Genomic DNA, 26,395 nt, shown 5'->3' on the forward strand with positions numbered 1-26,395 from the left:
CAGATTTTTAAAATTATATGTGCATAAATGATTGCATAGCCTTTTCTTCTGAATCTGTGAAATGATTTAGAAGCTATTGAAAGACTTCTGGTGGTCAAGAGAGATCCGTAGAACACTTATTGAGAAACTTGTAGGGGACGGAGAGAGCTGAACTGCTCTGTGAAACAGAATGAGAAGAATTTGAGCTCCCAGGGATGATACAGAAGGAAACAGTGAGACAGGGAGATGGGAAAGCAACCCAAAGGGACAATTTATGAGAGAAGATTATGGCAGCCTCATTTACCAAGATAGATCAGTTGAAATATTGGCAAGCTGAATCTACCAATGATTATGTTAGAATCATTAAAAATAGATTAGTAAATTTATTAAGGTAACTTGCTATATTAACAGATGAAAGGCTATATGGTAAGCTTAATAAATACAGAAATGTTGATAAAAACCAACACCCATTCATTATGAAACTCTTAACACACCAGAAGTGATAATGTAAGATAAGATGCGTAAAAGCTGTATATAAGACATGATGAAATGCTATGGAAGAATATAAAGAAGGCTTGGATACATTGGCATATACACCATGCTGATGTGGAGGAAGGCATGATACTATAAATGCGGCAATTTTTCCTGTGGTAATAAAGAAGTTCAATGCATTTATAATCAAAGTTTCAATAAAATTATAAGAGCTTGAAAATCCGACCCTTACATTGATATGGAGAAGTAAAGAACGAGGAAGAACCAAGTAATTTTCAAGAAGACAACAGGAAGGGTTGCCATCATCAATCAGGTCGGATCATATCATAAAGCGTTTAGATCTGCACGGTGTTATCTCGGGAAGTGACAAATTCCTGAGAGAAACAGATTGAGCATGCATGGAAATCTGGTGCATGACTGAGCAGTAGAAGGAATGACTTGGGAAATGATGACCTATTAAAAGTGATGTCGTAAGGATAATACACATGGGAAAATATTAGAAGCCTGTTTCATGCAACACACACACACACACACACACACACACACACACACACACACACACACACACACGTCGAGGAGGATGCACTATCTACCTAAGCAGAGAAGAAAGTACAGGGTGGGGCAAAAGGAGGTTTATAGTTGTGAGTACTATAAACACAGTTTATCCTTGTATTATTATTCATTCATGATTATATTCTTTTCCATAGGAACAACTGTAGACCTACTTTTGCCCCACCCTGTATTATGGCTTTTAGAAGAAAATACAGGAGAATATCTTTATAGAATATTACATAGCAGTAAAACAAACAAAAACCCTACAAATGAAATAAGTCTACATGTAGCCATTTAGACAAACACACAAACACCATATTGATTTTTGAAAAGCATCCGCTAAAGCGTGCATACAGTGCGGTATCCCTCATAGAAATCTGCAAAGACACAAAACACTGCTTTATGCCGCGCAGGGCCAGGCCCCCCCCCCTGTCCCCGCGCCCCCGCGCGCTCCCCCCGCCCCGTTTGCTACTGCTTTAGCTTCACTTCACCTGCTCTTTTCCAGGTGAGAAAACGTTCTTTCCAATGTGCTTTTCCCTGCAACCAAATTGCTATATTTTGTCAGCCTAGGGACCATACCCGCTCACAAATTTCGTGTACCAGGCCTCTAGTATAGTATAAATATGTAAATATTCCCACAAGCAGACAGATAGGCAGGCAGGTGGTGGTAGTGGTTGGGGGGGGGGGGGGGTGGGCGCGGGTGGAGGGAGGCAGGGCACCAGAGCTGACTTTATCAGCCAGCAACAGAGCAAAGCTAACATTTCAGGGAGGTACAGTGTCAGGGAGGAGAGATAAGGAATGGGAACCACTTGTGTCCAAAAGACTGTATCAACCACACGGCGATAGGATCAGCTTCTGATTCCTCACTGGCTACGGTTTAATTTCTACTAAGAAATACACAACATGCTCTTGTAGCCCGTCTAACCCAAGGACATTGACTCCTTTCCTTTGGGCTCCCGGCAACACAGGGCACCGCCAAGCGCTGTTATCAGTTTGTATTAAAAAAAAATCTGGAGTCCGATCATTTTTGTGAAGCTGAGGATACTGAACACCATTCAAAACCTGTCACACCCATTTCTAGAACTAGGACCAGCTAGGTAGATTTTTATCATTTATATTTTTTCAAAGTGTGTTTATAAAGGAAACTGTGTCAACAATTTAGTTAATACAAAAATCTGATAAAGAATAGATTTAAGCCTGGCTGGCGTGGCTCAGTGGTTGAGCACAGACCTATGAACCAGGAGGTCATGGTTCAATTCCTGGGCAGGGCACATGCCTGGGCTCTGGGTTTGATCTCCAGTGTGGAGCGTGCAGGAGGCAGCCAACCAATGATTCTCTCTCATCATTGATGTTTCTGTCTCTCTCTCCCTCTCCCTTCCTCTTTGAAATCAATTAAAAAAAATTTTTTTTAAAGAATGGGTTTAATAATTAGTGGAAATGGAAATAGGTGGAGCTTTGGAAAACAGTCTGGAAATATTTCAAAAATTAAAATTGTGCGTCCCTACAACCCAGCATTTCCACTTCTAGGAATTCATTGCTCCCATTTACCCATATTATGGGTACAAAGATATGTGTGTAAGGATATTCCCCGAAGAACTGTGATGGCAGAATATGAGAATTATGTTGACTAGAATCAACATAAATGCCTGCCGATAGGACAATAGGTCAACAAATTTTGCTTCATCCATGCAAGTAAAATCTATTCAGGCAATTTCTACAAAATGTCTGCTGCTGGGATTTTTATGGAGATTTCATGGAATCTGTAAATTAATTTGGGCAGCACTAACATGAGATATCCTTAAATTTATTTAGGTACTTAGAAATTTCTCTCAATAATGTTTTGCCATTTTTTCAGTATAAAGGTTTGGGCCTATTTTTTACCATAGCTTTTGAATTTATTTTTCTATTATCTAACAAATTAATTTTTCTCTTACGTTATTAACTTCTGTTTTCCTTTCATTAGTTTCTTGTTCTTTTGTCTAGCTTTATGTTAAACATCTAAATAATTCTTTTCATTTTTGACTGATACATATTCTATGCTTCATTGCCATGGATATTTCCTGAGCACATCTTTACTTGCACCCGATAGGTTCTGATTAAAGTGTGACTTGTTTTTTCTTCCCTAGAAATTCTATAATTTTAGTTTGTAGTCTTTCTTTCATCTAAGAGTTCTTTAAGAGAGGTGTTTTTTAAAAAACAAAATAAAACACAAAAACACAAATGAAAGACCTCTCCTTTTTTTCTGATTTTGTTATTATTTTCTAACTTTATTGCAGTGTGGTCAAAGAATGTTTTCTTTATTGTTTCTTCTTTTTGGAATTTATTGAGGTTATGTTGTGGTTTAATATTTGGTCAATTTTTATGGTCATTTGAAAAGGCAGTATATTCTCTACTTTTTAGGGAATAGTTTAATATGTGTTCATCAGATCTAGCTTCTAATTACATTACTCATGTCATGTATATTTTTTATACATTTGACCTATCATAGGCTGAAGAAAATTAATTAAACTTTCCTATCCTTACAATGTTTTTGTCTATTTACCATTATATGCTCATAATTTTTGATTGATGGACATTGTTGCCATATTAGTTATTGCAAAGATGTAGTGAATTATAAGGGTAAATAGACAAAAACATTATGTCCTGTTTAATGATTTTTGGCCTAAATTCCACCTTCTCTTACATTAAGATCATGCCTCCTGCTCTCTTTTGTTTACCTTTGCTTATATCTTTGCCCTTTGTTTAATTTTGACCTTTCTGCATCGCCTTGAGCAATATATATTTTATTAAACATGAAATTGTATAAAGCTTTGTTATATAAAAATACATATGAATTTTAAAAAACAGGTGCATCAAATCCATTTATATTTATTAACCTGACAGATTTGTTTGATTTTAGTTAACTATTTATATTGCTTTATTTTATGTATTTAATACTTTTTTCTAATATTTCATTATCAGGTATATTTTACTTGCTTTATTTTTGGTGCATGATTCTGAATTTAGTACTGTTTATATTTTAGTTCTAGTGGTTGCCTTTATAAATATGAATTTATAATTATAATTAAAACTATGTAATGCACTGTCCTTGTCATGCTAGCTCTTTAAACAATATCTTATTTCTCTTCCGCTCCCCTCTGCTTTATCCATCATCTGATTGTATTTAATAATATATTTTTCATACCCATGTATTGTTAAATATAATTATTTTCCAGTCCTTGATTTACCAACTTTAAAGAATACTCTTTAAATTCTTGCTATTTTAGAAGCAGTTCCCGCATTCTTTCCTCTTTCTACTCCGAATTTTTGCTATGGATACCATGTCAATGTTTTCAGAGCCTCTGGGGTTTGGGGGTGAAACGCCTCCATCCTCATTTTCATCCCTCCCTGCAGGCACTGTAGTTTAACAAGCTCTGATCTGCTGGGTCCTTTACTTGCAGTCTTCCGAGATTGTTTTGACATCTTGTGTCCTCTGCACTTGCCTTGGTTCTCGTATATTTATACCGTTCTTGTTCCCATGCTGTCATTTTATCAGCATTTTGAGATAGTTGGGGTAAAACATATGCATGTTGTCTTCCGTGTTTAACAAGAATCCCCAAATAACTTTTAGTTTTGAGAGAAAATGCTTTGCATTAAAAGTTCAGAAGAAAAACAGAAATTTTACATGCCTGAGCTCAGCCATTTTAGAACTCTCTCTCCATCCCTCTCTATCTCTACTGCTATCTCTACCTCTATCTTCATATCTATATATATCTACATTATATATCTCTATCTCTTTATCTATCTATATATCATCTACTATCTCTATCTCTATCTATGAGGGAGAGAGGGAGAGAGAGAGGATAAGCTAAAATACTAACAGTCATTTCTCTACCTCTCTACCTAGTTACTATCTTCTGATTTATAGCTTTCAGTATTCTGCATTTTACGCATTGGTCATTTATTTTTTTAAATTACTTTGTATTTAGACTTCTTACTTTGATATGTAACACGCACGATAAAAATGCACATGAAACATAAATTAGTTGTAAAATGAGTGTTTGTGTATTAGTCAGCTCCATAACAAAATACCATAGGTTGAGTGGTAAAACGATACAAATTTATCTTCTCACAGTTCATGAGGCTGGCAGTTAAAGATCAGGGTGCCAGCAGGGTCAGGCTTTGGGGAAGGCCCTTTCCTGGCTGGCTAAGGTCCCATTTCTTGCTGTGTCCTCACATGGCAGATAGAAGGCTCTGGTGTCCATTCCTCTTCTTAGAAGGGTACCAGTTCTACTGGGTCACGGCTGTGCCCTATGACCTCATTTAACCTTAATCACCTCCTTAAGGCCCTTTCTCCAATACAGTCACTTGCTGGGGTGGCGGGGGGCGGGGGGAGTTAGGGCTTTAACATATACATTTTGGGGGGGACATAATTCAGTCCATAACAGCATATGACAAACTACGCATGTCACAAAATGGAACATCATGAGCATCCCACAAGCCCCTTGCCGATTACATCCTCCCACCTCTGCCCAAGAGGTTGCTACTAACCTTACTTTTGTGGGGTTTTGTGCCTTTTTATTTATATTTTTACCTCCTACGTATTCATTTCTAAACATCATAGTAGTCTTGCTTTTCTGTTTTTAAATTTTGTAAAACTGGAATCATACTTACATCGTCTATTGTGTCCGGCTTTTTTGTTCAATATTCTATTCCTGAGACTCATCCTTGTGTGGCGCTAGCGTGTATTCATTTTCATTGCTGTACGTTATCCCACTTTCAGAGCACAATGAAGATGTTTAATGTATTCAAAACTTTATGAACTTTGGGCTGTTTCCAATGTTTTCCTTTTATAGGCCATGTTCATAAACCTTCTATAGCTGGATCCCCGTGCCCGTAAGTACTTATTTCCGTGGAGTGAATGTCCCAATAGTGTAATTAGGAGATCACAGTGATATGTGTTTTCACCTTTACTTGATAATATCCACTGCTTTCCAAAAGGGTTGTACACATGTGCCTTCCCACCGGCAGTATACGAGCTTCTATTACTTCATGTATTTCTCAATACTTGGCACTGTCAACAATTAAAAAATTTTCTATCCAACAAACTTATAGAAATCTTTCAGTGTGATTTTAGTCCACATGTCCTTAATTAAGAGAAGGTTAAGAATATTTTATCTGTTTATTGATCATTTGGATTTCTACTTTTATGAAATATCTATTTAAATCTTGGCTCATTTTAAAATTGGTTGCTCTGACATATTTCTGGTGAATTCATACGGCTCATTATTCTGGATAAACACCTTGTAGGTATATGTGTTGCAAATATTTTCTGCTCAGTAGGCTTACTTTTTGACTCCCAAAAAGTAGTCTTCTGATGAACAGAACTCTAAATTTTAATGTATTAAAATGTATCGGTTTTTCTTCTATGGTTCTTCTATTTTCTATGTAATAAATCTTTCCCTAAACTGAGGTCACGGATATAGTCTCCTTTGCTTTTTTATTTTTCCCCCTTTACAAAGTTGAATAGAACTGATAAAACAGACATCTTTGCTTCTTACATTTTTCTTCTGATCTCAAAGAGAAAGCTTGCCACTTTTCACAATTGAGTATGATGTTTGTTGCTTTCTTTAAAGTGGTTACCCTTTATCAGAGTACAATTCCCTTATAGTCCTACTTTTCCAAGAGTTTTAAATCATAAGCAGATATCAAACTTTATCAAATAATTTTTCAGCATCAATTAGGATGATCACATGATTTCCCACTTTAACTTATTAATAGAAAGAGAACATGTTTCCTATTGTGTGTATATTAATGTTATCGTCAGCAAGAAAAATTTGAAAGTTGGAAAAAGAAAGCTTTATAGAAAGCTTTGGTGTAGGATGCTTTTGGAAAGTTCCCACATTCTGAAACGACAGTTTCCATTTGCTAACTCAGCATAATCTCAGAAATACTAAGGTCACTTTGAAATATATGAGCTATGATAACTTACCCAGCTTCATTCATGGGTTATTTTCTGAACAAATTCCAAATATATATTTGTTCTTCATTCTGTCTCAATTTTGTTCCTGACTCTCTTTCCAAGAGTAGGCCTTCCCTAAAGTTCATTCATGTGTGCACCTAGCCGGTGAATGGGTGTATATCTGGCAGGAATCCCATCTGTCCAGTTCACAGAAATTGGACCCTCTGAGACTGAGATACCAACATCGATATTTTATAAATCTCCCCAGGAGATTCCAACGCACAGCCAAGGTTGAGAACCACTAATGTATAGCTCTTTAAAGCTGAGAATCATATGAACCAAAGTCTACAGAGAAGATATATGACCATTACAAAGTCAGATAAACAATAGGATCCCACATTACCCAAATGAAACCCCACAGAATAAATAACAGGGGGGAAAGCTGCCACGTGGAGGAAGAGAAGAAGGGGGGAAAAGGAAAGGCAGCGAAGGACAGCAAATCTACTCACTCCATCTTCTCTGGAAGGTCGGTGCGGGTCATGCACACACAGTTGACCACGATCGTGACTGTGATGAATGTGCTGAACCACCTGAGAGGCTGGGTTAAGGAAAAGCTGAGTCACCGTGCTTCCCCGATGGCATCTGTGACCACGGTGATGCTGAATGATGAAATTCATACCTGTTAGCTAGGACTGGCTTCATGGTCTTGTCGCTTAATAACCAGGAACATTTCCTGAGTGCCTACTATGGGCTGAGTACTTCGTCCACATTTTTTCCAACACAATTACCCTATAGGTGGATATTATTATCTACATTTTGGAGCTAAGAAAACAGGCTGATAAAGCTTAGGTAATTTTTCCCCGCTCACACAGCTCGTCAACCCTGATGCCAAGATGTGAACTCAGGGCGTTTGCTAAGAGAACCCCGAGCAAGCTGAAAGGAAACAGAACCTTTCTTCCAAAATGTCCTTCTGCCCTGACGGCTTCACTTCACTTTACAACATACCCTGAAGTTTCATCCATCAATGTCTCTCTTCCCCTAAAAGACAAAGAGAATGCTCCTGGGAACTTAGAAATAATGAGAGAGCTACAAGCTTCCATGGAAATTAGATTAGTCAGGTTGTTTTCCTAACTTGGCTGAAGAAGTGGACTTCTGGCCAGAAACCGCGGAGGCAGGCACAGGAAGTGAAATGCTGGTTCGAGGTGGAAATTCCAAGTAGGATTAGGCTGTGGTGAGAACTCTGAAGAGGCAGAGAGGAGACTCTTAGAGGAGAGGTTGGGCAAGGGGGTTATCAGAAATGGAAGGGGACACTGAACAGGAAGGCAAGTGGGAGGGCTAAATAGGTGAGGAAAATGTTGGTGGGGAAAATCCAACAATCAGTGTCTCCCTTTGGACGTTTTTCTCAGAACTAGCTGGGTTCGTGACAATTCCTTCCTGAAGAAAAATAAAGCCTGATGATGAACTTGACCTACAGAGAGAGAGTGAACCGCTCATCTTTCATAATTTCAGCTTGAGCAGAACTATTTAAATCTATTTTAGGGGTGTGTGTGTGTGTGTGTGTGTGTGTGTGTTTGTAAATGTCTTTAATGTGCCCTGTCTCATAGTTACTTAGGAACACTTCTATTTTAAAAAGGAAAATTCTACTAATTAAGCCACATTTACCTGTTGACTTGCAATTAAAGTAAGAAATGTATTCACATGGAGGGGGGGATGTTAACCCAAGGATTAATGTAAAATTATATCTTCAATTCCAAAAACTTTTAAAAGTAATATGATATATTATGTATAATATTACTTATAAAAACATTCATAGTGAATTTGATTAGAATTATAATTTTGATGAAATAGTAATAATAGGACAGTGGGAATCCCATACCTTAAAGATTATCTTTTAGGGGTAGAGCTACCCAAGTTCCTGAGATTTACATCCATAAATGCAGATTTTGATAAGTCTGTGATGAGTAGACCCTCTACATAGTTATTTATTCATAAAATATCAAGATAAAAAGGATATGCATAATCCACGGACACAGACAATAGTGTGGGGAAGGTCTGGGGTGGGGTGGTGGCTGGGTGGCGGGGAGCAAAGAGGTAGAAATGGGGGACATCTGTAATACTGTCAACAATAATGAAAAAGAATATTTCCTGGCACTTGGTTCTTTAAAGTGATTTTATTTCTAAGTCACTGTTTCTTACTTATTTAGACGTAATTCAACCAGGATACATGGAGAAAATTTTGTGTATTTGCTGTTTTTCTTTATTTGTAATTTTATGTAATTGTACAAATTAGGAAAACGCTAGTAGAGATGACATACTGAGAGAATAAATTACCCTAATTCATTTTCATTAGCTGCCTACTTCCTTATTGTTGATACTGCTCCAAGCAGGATGTAGGATGGACATTGTTAACAAGCGGAGTGACCTTGGACAATTTACTTAATGCCTCTGAGTGTCAGTTTTATTATCTGCAAAATGGGGAGGTTAATCCCTTCTCAAGGGCTTCCGTGCCTATGAGAGTGTCGACACTTAGGGGGTATATAGCAAATGGGAGCCTACTATTATCATGAAAATTTTCTGTGGAATCAAGAAATCCAAGATTCAATTAAGAAAATATACTTCCCACTGGTTAACCATAAAGCAAGGAAAAGGAAATTGTAATGCAACTTCCTGCGGCAGCAGTTTCATGTTGAGATCCCTGTGCCAGGGGTACCAGCTCAGTGGGAGCTGCCCGGCGATCCTGCGAGCTGCCCCGGGGTGCAGGGAGAGAGCCCCTTTTCCTGGAGCCTTCTAGGGAGAGGCTGGTGCCACCTGCCAGGCAGCTGAAGCGAGGCTGTTCTTGCAAGTCAACCTCCTGGAAGCCAGAGCTGAAATCAACTCTGGAACATCCAACTTGGACAGCCACCAGGGAAGATCCCTGGAAACAAGCTACAGTCTCTTATTTGTACTAGTGTGACTGGTCTTGGGGAAAATATACAAACAAAAAAAAACCCCATCTCCTACCCCCACAACAGAAACCTGAAGCCAGCTTCTGAAGCTACCTAAATATATACAGACATTTGATCAATGTATCTCTAATCATTACATTCTCCAATGGCAGGAACCTTGGGCTATTGACAATTTCAACCTGCTGGTAGTTTGGTGGTAACTTACGCCATTGGCAGTGCCCATGACCAGTGGGGGCCCATTGAGCCAACCTACCCTCTGCCCATGGCTGTCTGTTCTCGTGGCCCTCTGGGAAGTGCTGCTCCTTTGCCCAATAAGCAGCCACTCCCCAGGATGGCTGGGGCTCAGACATACCATGCCTCTCTCACTGGCCCAAAGAAGGCTTAGGGCCTTTCCCTGGTCTTTATGTTGTGGGAAGAGCCGACCACATACAGTGAGACTGTGCCTGGCATATCAGCAAAGCTCCCCTCATAGAAAGAACATTTTCCAAGATGTGCATCCAGAGGTGTGTCCATACTAGTCTAGGTGAACCCAACCCCATCTCTGGGTGGCGTGAAGACCTCCTCGGCCTTGGGACTGTTTTCAGGTGTTGGATACATTAAAGCCACAAACGGTTCTTTTAATATAACGACTGAAAAAGGGATTTGATGGGAGGAAGGCTCTATTGCTAACCTCTGAAGCGGGTACTAGACGCAGTGGGCAAGGCCTGATTCTAACATGTGGCAGAATCAACCGTGCAAAGGATATGAGTGGACAGACACTTTGATGGCTGTTCTTCTGACTGGGTTGAAAGGACTGAATAACCACAGGGCCCGAGTGGCACTAAACCGGGAAATGGTCCTCCCTTTGTTCAGCACCATAAACGTCTACAAAAAAACATAACAGAAGGGCACCGCCAGTGAGAAACACATGTCCTCACACAACCATGTTCTTCAGCATGAGTGGCATCATCTCAGGCTCATGAGCAAGAGGGTCTGGGAACCATGGATCAGTGAGAGCCCAATGGAGAAGCAGAGAGTTAGGGAGGATCAGGGGCTCACAACTATACCCCCACCCTCCCAGCAAGACCCCAGGCCTCGTGGCTGACAGTACATCATAATGAATGCATTCCAAGTGCCCAGTAGACAGGCGGCTGACTAGGGAGCAGCTAAGATGCATCGTGCCCAGGGCTGGAGTTCTGGTGGCATTTAATTTCTCTTCTAATTAGTGGATCTCTCTAGTCCCGTGATGTCCCTTCTGTCCTCTACCTTCTAGGTCTTCCCTTTTAAACGCCCCTCTGAGCAGCTTGGAAGGTGAGGCTCTGGCAGATTAGAGGAGGAAGGAAGACAGTCCAGTGCCTTTATTTTCTCCACAAACCATACTGGAGATGGCTGATTCCTGACCCTCCCAACTCCCAAACATTCATACACCATTTTTTTCCAGCTGCAGAGAACACTTAAGATACCATACAAACAGGGTAATAGTCATGGAACAGCTCTTGCTCAAATGATTGGTTCTCAGACTTTTGAATGCAAAAATTATCGAGGACTCCAAAGAGCTTTTGGTAGTGTATATACCTTTTTGCTTATACCGTGTGTGTGTGTGTGTGTGTGTGTGTGTGTACATACATGTTTGTTTACATATACTATTAGAAATTGAAAATGTAGGACATTTTAAAACATGGAAATAGATAAGCCCATGTTCTAGTAGCTGTTAGACTCATGATGTCATTCCCCCATCAATACCTCTGTTTACTATTATATGTTCACAAAAGAGCATGAGTAAAAAAGACAAATGACATCTAAGTATTCTTATGTAATAGTGCTGACCTGCAGAACTCATTATAAGAATTCTGAGAATCCCAGGATTTCCGAGCTCATACTTTGAGGACCACTGGTTTAAATCATCCTCATTTCTGATCCCCTTGCCTACTCTCCCCTCCCCACAAGATCTCTGCTCCCCGCTTGCAAAGAGAGGCATCATCTCTAGAGATCCTTGGCCAGAACTCATCCAAGGGAACAGTCACTTCCTCTGAAACCTCCATAATAGTTCTCACTGCTTTTGAGGATTCGGGTTTCATTAGCCTCTACCGTAAGTACCATACAGATTCAAAGAGAATGTCAAAGAGGTGAGTTACATTTCTTTCCCATTGACTGAGCCTACCTGACAACCACATCACCCAAGATGCAGAAGGACTCCCTGGGCTGAGTGGGGACAGAGGCTTCCTCTCCCAGAGCAGAGAACAGCCGTTCCGGCCAGTAGCCCTTACCCTGTGTGCACTGTAGAAGGGATCCAGATCCTCCAGGGGCTCCCCGACCAGCTCTGCGGGGAGTTCACCATAGAACTTGGGCAGCTGGTTGCAGGCTTTCAAGTCAAGCTGGGGCCGAGGCTTCTCCTCTTGGTCCTTCTGCTTCTGCTTCTGCTTCCACTTGTGCTCACTCTGCTTACCTTTGGCTTTTTTTGCTGCCTGCTCGGCCGCAATTCTCTTTTCAATCTCCACCAGGGACTCTGGAGTGAATCGACGGAAGTTGGTAGTTTCCAGGGACCCAAGGGGGAATTCCATCTTCTCATTCTTCTTTGGGAAGAATTTATACTCTTATGAGAGTGGATATCACCATAGAGAGGTAACAGTCTGCCCACTGGCCCTCTTCCTCCCATCCCTCCCACCTTTCTTGCTAAACAGCTCCCCACCCACCTCTCCTATTCCTTAACCCTCACTAAGCTCCCCCTAGGACCCTACAGCCCCTGCACTGCTCTTAGGGAGGCTGTTTGTTCCATCCTACTCCAGGTACTGCAGGGGCGAGTCTGTGTTCTCCATGAGCTTCTAAGTCATTGCTCCTTCCTTATTTTGTAACACACCACCACCAACAATAACCACCACCACCTACCACTACCACCAACCACAGCCATCACCAACCACCAACAACAACTACAACCACCACCAACCACCACCACCTACCACTACCACCAACCACAGCCATCACCAACCACCACCACCAACCACAACCACCACCAACCACCACCAACCACAACCACCACCACTACCACCAACCACTACCAACCACCACCACCACCTACCACTACCACCAACCACAGCCATCACCAACCACCACCACAATCCACTACTACCAACCACAACCACCACCAACCACCACCAACCACCACCACCATCCACTACCACCAACCACGGCCATCATCAACCACCACCACCATCCACTACCACCATCCACGACCACCAACCACAACCACCACCACCCCCACCACCACCACCTACCACTACCACCAACCACTACCACCACCACAACCATCACCAACCACCAACAACCACCACCAACTACCACCACCACCAGATTTAGCCATACTGCCTTCTGTCTTCATTTCTATGACTACTGAGCAATAGGCACTCTCCCACATTCATCAAAGACTTCACTTCATGATCTACTTTACCTTTAGTCTCATCCTACTTTCTGACCACAACCTTATTTTTGTAATTGTTGACACTATTACAGATGATCCCCATTGTCCCCCTCTTTGTCCACCTCCACCCAGCCCCAGCCCTGGCCTTCACCTCGCTGTTGTCTGTGCCCATGGACTATGCATATATGTTCTTTGGCTAATCTTTTAAACTGATAAACAAAATAGGCATGGACACATGGAACAGACTGACAGATTTCAGAGGAGAGGTGGGTGGGGGAGACTGGATAAAAGGAGGTGAAGGGACTGACCACAACCTTCTATTTATTGACATTTCCCATGTTTCCCCCCTCCATGAACTCCAGGCTACTTTTTCTTTGTCCATGGCCGAAGACTTCTTTCCAGATTCAGATCAGACCTTATGGTCCCCCATTTGTCCCTTGTCCTTATCCTAAATACCAAGCCTGCATCAACCTACATGAGTCTAATCGAGGTTTCTCTGAATCTGGACTGCTGAGGGGTGAGGGTGAACATCATGCTGCTTGGAAATCATATCATTTCCTTAGGCAGCAGTTTCTTCTAGTCAGATATTTCAAATACTGCTCATCTTTTCTGAGTATTCCCTATTCCTCTTTGTAGAAAGACGATGACCATGTTCCCTGCTTCATGAAGAAAACAGAACTCCCTTAACGTCATGCCCCCAAACCTCCTACTTACCTGACCCCACACCGTCCTTTCCTCCTTCTCTCTTCTCACAACCTGAAAGGTATCTGGGAAGGTGCAGACAGTGCCTGCTACCTTCCTGGGCTTTGCTCAGCTAATTGGGAATCCTTATTTCTGAGTCCATTTCAATGCAGTGGGAAGGCATGCTCCTTGTGAAGCAGCCATATTGCACCTGTGTATTGTAGAATTAGTCTGGGCTTGGGGTTCACCTCATGGATTGATAGCTGGGGAAGAGCCAATCCAAGCTCAGCCTTGGCTTTGAAACAGTCCACCCACCTGAGTATTTGCAGGTGTATTCTCTCCAGCCCAGGAGCTGTTACTAACAAACCAGCCTCTCCATTTGGTGGACATTCAGCCCTCTCAAGATGAGCCAACAGGGCTATTTGCTTCCCTTTGCCCTCTTAATGTCAGGCAAGAGAGGGTCTTTCCCCATTGCTCCTCTGAAGAGCCTATATCATCCAGAGCCTGCAGGGCTCCCTGGAGGAAGATGAAGTAACCCTCATACTAAACTCTGCGGTGGGCAGAGGAGATTAGCTACAGGGTCAGTGCTTTCTTCTCTGCAGTGGGGTCCCTCTCTGGTTCCAGCTCCCTGGAGCCAGACACAGGCCTACAGATATTCCTCCCGCAGCGGCTCCCAGCACTCACAGTGCCTGATCAGTCACAGGGGTTTCCACTCAGAGCCTTCGGAGAGGATTTATCTAATCCTGCATTTCCCCCAATGCCTTCTGCAGAATTTTAGTGCACTGCAAATAGGTGGTCTGCGGGATAAACAATGCTGGCCAAATCCCCCCCCCCCCCCCCCCCCGCTTGAAATGCATTTGTCAGAAAGGCTGGAAGACACTAACATGTTTTTCTGTTCTTTTTATTCTATCATGGAGTGCTTTTAAGAAGTGACAGTTATTTCTGGACATGGCAGGCGGCTAAGGAGAAGGCCTTGCTCACTGCAAACACGGCTACACTTAACCATTGAGAGTGTGCTGGCAGCTTGGTGCTCTGGTTTGCAGCATATTTGTAAATTTTTGTTCTAAATAAAATAAATTCTTTAACTTTTCTAGTTGGTTGCTTTTTCTTCTAATAAAAAGATTTTTCTTTAAAAAAATAATATAAATAAGATGTTGGTTGTTTCTTCAGGTGATTGATTCCTGAGCCCATTTTTGCTATTTTATTTTAATCTAAATGTACTAACATTTGAGAGCCTGCTGATGACTTAACAGGCCATGATGATTTTAAAATTGTTCTCTGGGCTCAGTTGGTTGGAGTGTCTTCTTATACACCAAAAAGATGAGGGTTCAGTCCCTGGTCAGGGCATGTATGGAGGCAACAGACCAATGTTTCTCTCACATTGATGTTTCTCTCTCTCCGCCCGCCCCTTCCTCTCTCTCTAAAATAAACAAACATATCCTCAGGTGAGGAGTTTAAAAAATTGTACTCTGGTCCTGTAAGTTTGCAAAATCCTGACCTAACACATGGTCCCTAATGCAGCCAGGCAGGGTCTCTGGGACTCGGGTCCACCATGGTCCACAAGGCCTGGAAGGCACTCCAATGACTCCGGAGCACAATGTTCTCGGAAATCCTGCCCCTCCTAGGACTAGTCTGGAAGCAAACAGGATGGCTTGCCATCACAGATGGGTAGAACGGTCTCCCTGGGGCATTTTCTCTACTTGCTCTAGAGAAGCTAGATCTGAAGCTCTTACAACAAGCATCTATTCTCTTAGTTCTCTGCAGTAGCCACTGGCTCTGAGGCAAATGTAGTTTTCTCACCTCTTCTAGTAGCATGATCTCCAAATGCCAATCACCGTCAGTCACAGAGGGAGCAAGTTAAGATGCAGATTCCCGGGCCCCGCCTGCAAAAACGCTCATTTACTGGCCCTGAGGTGAGGGCCAGGAAGGTGCATTTGAAAAGAATATATTTGTATTGATTTCAGAGGGAGGAAAGAGAGGGAGTTAGAAACATCGAAGATGAGAGAGATTCATGGATCGGCTGCCTCATGCACGCCCCTTATTGGGGGCTGAGCCCACAAGCCAGGCATGTGCCCTGACCGGGAATTGAACCATGGCCTCCTGGCTCACAGGTCGATATTCAACCACTGAGCCACGCTGGCTGGGCAGGAAGTTGATTTTTTATGAGCTCATTGCAGGAGCTGCTGAAGGTGTTCTACTTTTGAGAGGCACCGGAAGCCTCTGCAACTGTGAATGTGAGGAAGAGTACAGGTCAGGGTTAGAGGATCAGGGCAGGAGGGGATGACCTACTCCCGCAGCTCCAGAGCTCTGGGGAAAGCCCTCCTGGATTCTGGAGACAGGTCACAAGTTAATGTTGGCTGTGTTAGGGAAGAAGAGACCCAGCACTAAATGGTGGGTTCTTGTTGAGTGATCATTCCAAGGATGATCACACACACACACACACACACACACACACACACACACACACACACACACACGTCTGAGTGACTCTTCAGACGTGTGTGTGTGTGTGTGTGTGTGTGTGTAAATATATTGTTATTGATTTCAGAGAGAGGAAGGGATAGGGAAAGAGAGATATAGAAACATCAGTGATGAGAGAGAATCATTGATTGGCTGCCTTCTTTAGGCCCCACACTGGGGACCAAGCCCACAACCTGGGCATGTGCCCTGACTGGGAATCAAACTGGTGACCTCTTGGTTCATGGAACAACACTCAAGCCAACTGGTCCACAGTGGCTGGACTAGAAGGTATTTTCTTACATATGAGAGAAATAAGAACTATTAGGGTCTGTGCTTACTTTAGGTTATAAAGATATTAATTGGACTAAACAAGCTTGTCTCTGAGTCTTTTGATTCCATTCCCAATGTTCTCCCATTTCTGGGATGGGTCTGGCTGGCTGGCGCAGCTCTGGAACCTACTGACTGGGGGCATCCTTGGAGAACTCTGGGAAGTGAGTGAGGCAGGGAATGAACTGAATACATTCAGATTTGGTGAGGCTTCAAGAGACCTCAGAGAACAGCCTCCTTTTCTTATATAGCTCACTGGGACTTAGAATCCAAGAGAAGACTTGATCCACTATTGTAGCTTTTGGTTCAGACATGATGTGGGCAAACAGGAAATTATTGTGTTTCCAGAGCCTGAGTAGTAGGTGCAAGTGATGGCTCCCCCATCCATTGTAGGATGACATCTTCTCATGCTCTCATCAACTTGTATACAACCAAAGCTATCATTTTCATGCAGGTGATCCTAAATCTGGGCCTTTCTTCTGAACTCCAGGCCCACTAGTCCAATGCCTTTGTACAGATGAAGTACATTCAATGCCTACTGAATGCTTCATGAATACCTCAAAATCATTTCTCCCATGATCACTCTATCTTCTCCCATCCCAACTTCTCCTCCTCCTATGCTACTTATGTCAATAAATTGAATAACCATTTTTCTAAGGTGGAAACTTAGGGGTCCACCTTTATGCCTCTGTCTCTGTCATTTCCTCCCCTATGCCAGACATGTCTTCGTGTCCGTGGGTATAGCAGTAAGTAGGCTATAGACTCATAACCTTTGGGTTATGTAGCTCTGAGTCTAAGTAAACTTTTCTGGCCAGCTTTCCAGGCAGACACTTTCCAGAGGAGAGAAAGATTTAAGTTATGATGATGACATGAGTAGTCTGGAATCACATTTGAAACACAAATTTAAATTTGTATCTCCAGTCTAGGCCTTTCAACTACATTCCAAATTCTTATAGTCAACTGTCTGCTCACTATCCCTCACCAGGATGTCTATAGAGCCTATTAATTTCTTTACCCCAACTGTGCTCTTCCCTTGGTCATCTTTATTTCAATAAATCAAGAACTTCCAGCAGTTCAAGCCCCAGTTCTTGAAACTTTGGAACTAGACATTACCTCCCTCTCTCTCTCTCTCTCTCTCTCTCTCTCTCTCTCTCTCTCTCTCTCTCTCATCTCACATTTGGTCCTTCAGAAAATTCTCATGACCCTGCTTCTGAAATCTAGCTGTCTACTTCTCATCACAGCCAATGCTACCATAGTTCGACTCACCCTCATATCCTGCCTGGGCTATTAGTGTATGTTCTGAACATATCTCATGGCTAGCATTCTCTCAAATCCTTGCAGCCTATACACTTTGAAGTAGTAAGAATGGTCTTTTAAAAACAAGGCCTGGGGTGGGACAGGGACTGGGAGGAGGTGGGCAAAGGGGAAGAATTGGGGGACATCTGTAATACTGTCAGCAATACAAAATGCCTTGAAGTATGTTCCCATAAAGTTAATCTTTGAGCTCATCTCATATCATTCTCTTTCTTGCTCACTGGAACCTGGTCCCCGCAGGAGCCCCCTTGCTGTTTTTTGGACACACCAAGCACACTCTTGCCTCAGGCGTTTTGGACTTGCTATTCTCTCTGCCTGGTATTCTCTGCCCATCAGTAACCACATGGTTCATTCAAATATCAGCTTGTTAGAGAAGCCTCCCCTGACCACCCCTTCCCAAACAACAGCTTCTGGCCACTCCCTTTCCTTTTTTCATTTTTTTTCTCTTAACTCCTTTAACCAACTAACATTAGCATTTTATTAGTTTACTATCGATCTCCTTCAACTATAATTTTTGCTTCCTAAAATTATGGATTTTTGTCTCTGGTTAACTGTTCAACTCTTAACATGAGAACAGTGCTTGGCACATACTAGGTCAGTGGTCGGCAAACTGCGGCTCAGCAAACCGCGGCTCACAAGCCACATGCGGCTCTTTGGCCCCTTGAGCGCGGCCCTTCCACAAAATACCGGCTCTTCCACAAAATACAGATTTCTGCACATGGGCCACGAGGTTTCAATCGCACTGTACGTGCGTGCCCGCACATGGTATTTTGTGGAAGAGCCATACTCAAGGGGCCAAAGAGCCGCATGTGGTTCACGAGTCACGGTTTGCCGACCATGGTACTAGGTGATCCACAAATATTTGTGTAATAAATGAATGAATAAACTCAAGGGATGCTGAATGTGTATGTATCAGATATTTATGGAACATTGCTAGAGCTTTTCATCTGCTACCAGGATAGGGTTTGGAGAAAACAGGACAGAGAAACTACAAGTACCTGAACTATGAGACCAGGATGGGTAGAAACTGACCATTTCCCATGTTACTAAAGAAAATAGCATTTTCTGTTTAATAACAACTTAAGTCTTAGAGTTCCCCAAATCCACCCTGATTGGTAAAATGTTCTCCAAGGTGAAAGGAGAGTGTGCTTAGGCTCTCTAGTTCATGGAATGAGTTAGCTTCAGCACTAGGATTACTGATAATAGAATCAAATGTCCCTGTTTTGGAGGATGTGACCAGACAAGACGTAGAAAAGTCTTTGAGATGTCAGCATTATAGTCAGGGACGTCTCGCTGAGCTGTCTGTTGTCCTAAAATTTTAATTGTTAGGCTTCTGATAGGAGCATCAGGGCACTGGACATGTAAGCAAGCTGCCCAGAGAAGAGAGAGGATTTGAAGTAGCTATGCCACTGGGAAAGTGCAATGAGCTGTTTGTGGTGATGAAAGTGAGACCACACTATCCATAATCCTGCCCAGCCATCAGATATTGAGCCTTAGCTATCTGTAGCACCAGAAAAATATCACTGAGCCACCTTTAAAGTTGAATAGTCCTGACTTGCCTCTGGTGCTAAAGGCAGGAAGCTAGGGGAATCCTGGCTGAACATAATTTACCTTCGAATGATCCAGAGATAATAGCCAGCTAGTCTGTTGTCCAGGGATGGGATGTAACCAAGGTGCTTACAGTGTGGAGGAAAGTGCACGGTCTGTCTGTGGTTCTGAAAGAGCCAGGTAGTGTCCCGGATGGCTATCAGCTGTCCGAGGTGCTGAACAAGAGCTGCTGGGGACGGATGGGAGCTGAGTGGGGATGGTTTTTTCTGTGAGGCTTGGTGGGGAGCTGATCTGTTTGTCGTGCTGAGTGAGTGTGCAGGCTGAAGTGCTGAGAATAACAGCTGCTGTAGGGGTTAAAGTTGAAGAAATAAGTAATTCAAGGAAGAAAGGGATTTGACAGTTTGGGAAAGAGCCTAAAAGGCATTTAATCTAAGCATCTCTGCCCACCAGAATGGAGAGCCAAAGTCAAAGAGGAGGAAGGCATTTCTTTCTCCGGGGTCTCTGCCTCCCTCCCCTCTCTCTGAACCCATTGAAAATGAGACCATAAGGAGGGAACATATTCCCTACGGAAGAAAGCAAGTTCCTCACCACATGATCTGGGAATGTTATGGACCCAGAAACTCAGGATGGTTGATTGAGTCAGATCTAGAGACTTTGAGTTATAATTATTCAGAAAACCCAGAGAAGTCGTGTGATTTTATCAAAATAGTACTGGGCTTGGTGACAGGGAACTTGAATTCTGACTTTAACTAGGTTTTTTAATTCAATTCTCTGAGTCTCACATCTTTGATTTATAAACTGAAGATGATAACATCAGCCCTGCTAATTTGACACTGTTGTTGGGAGAATCAAATAATGTATGTGAAAGCATTTTGTAAGCTAAGTGCTGTACAAATGCACAATATAGACTTTAATATTTCCCATTATGCATGCGATTTAATAGCCAGTAGCCACTTAGCCTATTTCAATTCCACATCACTAACTCTCAGCATATAAACTAAATAAACATGTGAGATCATTTACAATTAAAGACAATATGAAAAACTCATAATGTTTCCACTTTCTCCATCCCCCATTTTGGGTGTGATACTTTTGAATATGGTGCAGCTGCTCAAAATAAAAGTGTTTATTTAATGAGGTGATACAAATTATAATAGATTCAAGAATTTGAATGGGATCCATGCTGTGGATAAGAGTTATTTAAAACATACAGAATCTACTTCCATTCTCCTATTCTCAATACCCCCCCCCCCCACAACAGAATTCCTGTTCTATTCAACAGGATCCCATTAAAATATATCACTAACAGGCCTCCAGAATTTGTGGGGGAGAGGGCCTGACAAGCACTGTGGGCATGTTAAAACGGTGGCTTAACATGCCCGGGTATATTTAAGAAAGCCGAAGATTTTGTAAGGATAAAGTGCAAGCTTCAACAAGAATATCGAAATCACCATATAGACAATTCTTTGCCATTGGTAAAGTCCTGATGGACAGTAGAATTTAGGTAATTTCATCATTGCTTAAGGTTTTTAGGGATATTAGGGTCCCCTAGCATCAGATTTAACTAGATGACATAATATCACAAAGAACACACATGACAAATGCATCTTTTAATACGTGTTATTACCCCACAACACACTCTAATATTTCTCCCCCAGCCCCTTTCACCAAAGCTTTTGTAAAGTTGTAAATGACCTCTAGGGTGCCAAATACAGACAGACTTTAAAATCTTAACTTACTTGACTTAACAGCAGGATTTGACACAGTTGGCCACTATATTTTTATTAACATCCTCTCTCTTTGTTCCATCTGAAACTTAATTGAAGGCTTTTTTTGGGGGGGGGGGTGAGGGGTCTGGCCATTAAATATTGGAGCTTCTTGGAGTTCTGTGCTAACCTTCTTCTACATCCCCTCTCATGGAAATCTAATCTTCTCCCATGGTTTCAACTTCCACTCAAACCTCTCTTCTGTGCCAGACCTGCCTACCTCCCTGTTCTCTTGGATATTCCTCCATCTAATTTAACTTCCCCCCTGTCCCCTATTTTGTTAAGTTGCACCATCAAGCATCATAAACCCATAGACTCTCTCTCTCCCTCAATCTCTCATGTGCTCCAACCACCACACCACAGCCATCTCTTATCTGGCTGGCCTCTATGCTTGCTCATTGACTGGTCTCTCTGCATCCTCTGTTTTGCCTACATACACAGCAACAAATATCTCACTCCTCAGATGAAACCTTTCAAAGACTTCCCAAGCTCTTCAGACAATGTCTAAATTCATTCGCATGGCACATGAGGCCTAGCATGATCTGGTCGCCACCCATCACCTCCTCCTCCATCACTCTTGCCCTGTTTACCTCCCAGTAGCTACCCTCATCTTCTTTCAGTTACTCAAATTCACCAAGTTTTTTACTGCTTTGGTAGATTCACACATGCATTTTTCTTTTGATAAAACCTTTTCCATCCCTTTCCCCTGACTGGCTTATATTTTTCCTTCAGTTTAGTTTAAATATCACTTCTTCAGAGGAGCATTTCCTGGGCTGGACCGATTTTTTCTTGGCAACTCATGGGCACAGCAGCCTGTACTGTCATGGTGGCCCTTTATGTCAACAATGATCTCTCCAGTGGATGCTCCTATGCTAGAAATAAGCTCCCTGAAGCCACATCCATTCCCCTGTAGTATCCTTAGCACCTTGACATGTGACATGTGTGTTTGATAAATACTTGTTGTGAGTGAATGACGGTGGCTCTCTAAGAGACAGGCTATTTAGAGGAGCATCATGAATGTAATTATTCAGTCCAGAGTTTCTGTTGCCAGTGAAAAAGATGGTCCCTACTTCCCAAAGATGCTGAGTATGACGGCATTTCTCTGCAGTAGAAAGAGAAGCCTGGAACTGTACATGGAGGAGAGAAGACTGAAATGGGGGAGAAGATGACTGAAGGATAATTCGGCAACCATTACTAAGAGAGAGTCTTTGCAATGCAATGAAAATAACTACAATTTGGGGGGGGGGGGAGCCTAGTTCAGCCCTGAACCTTCTTCTTACTTGTTTCCAGATGTTGAGTGTTTATTTTTTCTCTGATAAGCAGTTAGCATACAGGAAGTTGAGAAAGTGCTCTGGGGCGACATGTAAGTTCTGGTTCCTTGTGAATCTGGAAGTAATGCTATGGCTTTAACTCCCTTCTGAGTCTGCTTTTCTGAGGCAACTAAGGTTTTTTTTAGGAGCGAAGTAGGTTTCCTGAAGACAGGTTGACTTTGCAATAGCAAACATCAGGGCTGGGTTGGATCATGCACCTGACAGAAGGATGTCTCTCTAACATAATTGGACAGTTGCCTTTTAGATGCCATAAAAGGGCTGGGGACTAAGAGGATTGCCCTTCACACTTATTCTGGTTCTTGACTCCCCAGGGAATGAGAAGCAACAGATCTGTGTTCTCTTAGCTACCATCAAATGCGAACATAGCCTGTGTCTTTCAGGTTCAAGGGCTTCTCTTTTGAAACTGCCAGAGCCTGGAAGTGCCCCACTGAGCTGCTGGAGGTTGTGGGTTAGCTCTTCCTCATCCCATCAAATGCCCCCAAATGCTTTTATTCTCAGTAATTGCTGAAGGCCTACTGTGCATTTACATGGTTGGCCACTGTGGAAGATGGTGTGGTAGAGAGAACAGGGTATAGAGCTAGACATCAGAAGACTGGGGTTCCAGCCACAGGTCTGTGATAAACCACCTTCAGTCTTTGGCTATCTTCTCTCTCTAGATTTTAGCTTTCTCATCTGTACAATGAAGGGGCTGGTTTGCGCTAGACTGAGGCCCTTCCATCTTGACAAGAAGCCATATTTCCTGATTTGGAGGCCTTTGAATGTAGGGAGTGGCTATAGGATTAAGCCTTGGACTGACCTGTGGCAGGGCCACAAACAAGTCTCAGCCTGGAGGGCAGAGCTCTCCTAGCATAATTAAACCTGACCTTGTAGCCCTCCCTAATTCCTTCAGAAGTAGCTAATGGGCTGTGGGAGGTGCAGCAAGTGTTGCCAAAACAAGAACCTTTGTATACATGTTAATCTACCCTTGTTTTAATCAGACTGTATAAAATAAACGCCCTGTATGGGCTCTGGATCACTGTCTCCATCAGAGGACAGCTGTCCCACCTGGGCCCAGCTTTTTTCTCTGTCTCTGTGTCTGTCTCTTTCATTTTTCTCAATCCCCAGCCACCCCTACTCAGGAACTGGACTGCTCTCTAGCCGCACTGGACGTGGAAAAGAGAGAAATGTTTATATTTGAGTCTTCTTGGGGAGAAAAGAAACCCTTACTTTGAGGAAAAGAAAAACTCACTTGTGTGATTCTGACCATGGAGAGTTGAGCAATAAAGACAAATGCCTCAGGCACTGAAAAAGGCAAGGGCCAACATGGCTGAGAGAAGCTGGGAGGGCTCGCTGGAGGAAGCTGGGTGTGGAGTGCATGAGTCATGGTCTGGATGTCACACACTTGGGCTTTGAGAGGCACAGCGCACTCTGGGCTCGGGACCCTACAGGATGTGCAGTCCATGCCCACACCAAAGGCACCCACCGGGGCACCTTCTCTCTGTGTCTGACCTTCGTTGAATACCTCCTAAAGGCAGGGGCACCTATATGAGGCCTGTTTCTATGAGGCAATTCTATGGTTGTTCATCTTTTTCTTAAACATTAATTATTCTGGAGCCAAATATGTTTCTCATGAACAATAAACCTTCTTTTTCTTTTTTAAGTTCCCAAAGGAAAATATGCAAATTCTGACGGATAGAAAGGCGTTTTGGACAAGGTCCTCAGGCAATAGCACTGTGAGTATTATGTAAATGCCAAGCAATATAATGCCACCCATCAGTTTATTCCAGGGAAGCAGAAGGGACTCAGACAATCGGGGCTGCCGCGCAGATCCTGGCGTTGAAAGACTCTGTCTCTTGTCCACAATTCACGTTCTGATTCAGACCTCAAATTCTGCTTTCAAATGGCAAATTTTTGACAAAAATAGTATCTCCTTTTAGGCCACTGCTTACATGTCACGCCCTCAGAGAAGGCTTTCTTGATCTTGACTTTCTAAATTAGGCGCCTTCAAGATGATCTCCCAACGAATCCTGTTCTTTCCTGACATGTATCACAGCTGATAATTACATGTATTTGTCTTTTGCATAATATCTGCTTGCCCCACTGGACTATAATTCCTGTGAGGGCAGAAACAAATTTATTCTGTCCCCAGGTCTGTGCCCCCTGACCCTGTACCTGGCACAGTGCCTAGCGTGGAACATTGTCATTAGGTCAAAATGGAGTCTTGGTGAAATAATCCCATTTTAGAAATAATGTAGCATATTCTTAGCATTTCAGATCTTTCAAAATGCATTGGGAGAGTGAGTCTAGCGTGGGAGCCCTCTAAATCTTTTCAACGCACTCTTACACTTATCACCTCTCTCCTGCAATAACCGGGTTAAAGCCAATGTGTAGACAGGCAGCATGGTGTCATGGTTAAATTCTTGGATTCTGGAGCCAGACCACCTGGATTTCCACCCCCATTCTACAAATTATTAGCTGTGGGACATTGGAAAGTTCACTTAACGTCTCTGATTTTAGTTTTCTCATCTATAAAACAGGCATAATAATAGGACTCTGAGGCAGCCATGGGCATGAAATGAGTGCTTAGAATAATGCTCATGCATAGTGCTTAGGACAATGACTTAGAGCATAAGAAGCCTTATATTAACTTTGCTGTTAATGTCATTCCTAAGGGAACATAACAATTAAGTGTTGGGCCCAGAAGTGCTCTACAATCTGTCCGATGTCACATCAAACCATACCGTCTTCCCTGAAGGACAGCTACCTCCAGTTGGCAGGTAAAGAATCTGAAACCCTGGTGGATAATGGGTCTTGCCCAAGAACTCCAGCTGGAAGAGGCAGCGAGCTGGGACTTGGTACTCTCCCTACTCCAGCACCAATGCCATGTTTCCCCAGGATTCCCTTTCTCCTGCTCTCATACTGATTTCCCATGAAGCTAAGATTGGAATAGACTAGGGTAGGAGATCCAGAGTAGTGTTGGGACCAGCACCGAACCAGGGGGCTAACCAGGACATTCTGAGCTGTCCCTGCAATGAACCCATTTCTACAGGTAAGGAACTAACCCTTGAGGCTGGCTTAGCCCAGGTCGTAGTCTATTGGAAACCTAAGTCCTTACTCTTATCTCTTTTGTCCAGAAGGTGAAGAATAAAAGTATTAGCACTGATTAACTTGTGAGTGGTGTTATTGGTGATGTCTTTAAAATAGAGGGACAATATATATACACAAAATGCATAAAGTGCACTAATATTTAAGTTTATACTTTGGTTTTTTTTTAACATATGCAAACACCTGTATAACTACCACCAAGACCAAGATATTAAACATTTCCTGCACCTCAGAAGAAACCCCGCCCCCTTGCCCCTTCCCAGAGGCCAACTTGCCTCCTCCATGGAGATAACCATTAGTCTGATTTCTGTCATCAGAGTCAGCACTTTCTCGGCGTCTCTAATTCTGTGCCTATGTCACTGTGCCCGGTGCACAGTAACCTTCCCTCTCTTCTCCATGTATCTAACCCACCCAGTGCTCAAGGCCTTCCTCAACTCTCCTCTCCCTAAAGCATCCCTGACTTGGCCTGCTGGTCAACTCTGTGAGCACCTCAAAACCACCACCATCATCACCATCATCATCATCATCATCATCATCATCATCATCATTATCACAATACTATGATTCACTCCACCTCTTTT

The 26,395-nt window shown here is 42.7% G+C and overlaps 1 protein-coding gene across 3 annotated transcripts in view; it reads right to left on the reverse strand.

Annotated features, from left to right (window-relative positions):
- The window catches only part of SCN10A (sodium voltage-gated channel alpha subunit 10), an 80,735-nt gene extending 68,286 nt beyond the window's left edge, over positions 1–12,449 (reverse strand). For all 3 annotated transcript variants that reach the window (XM_059662930.1, XM_059662929.1, XM_059662928.1), the window contains exons 1-3: positions 12,156–12,449; positions 10,646–10,773; positions 7,474–7,554 (exon numbers count right to left, since the gene is read on the reverse strand). In XM_059662930.1, the coding sequence (XP_059518913.1) occupies positions 7,474–7,554; positions 10,646–10,773; positions 12,156–12,449 (503 nt within the window). The remainder of the gene's footprint in view (positions 1–7,473; positions 7,555–10,645; positions 10,774–12,155) is intronic.
- Between the last annotated feature and the right edge of the window lie 13,946 nt (positions 12,450–26,395).

The sequence above is a fragment of the Myotis daubentonii genome, chromosome 14 (genome assembly GCF_963259705.1).
Source record: "Myotis daubentonii chromosome 14, mMyoDau2.1, whole genome shotgun sequence".
Classification (NCBI taxonomy): Eukaryota; Metazoa; Chordata; class Mammalia; order Chiroptera; family Vespertilionidae; genus Myotis; species Myotis daubentonii.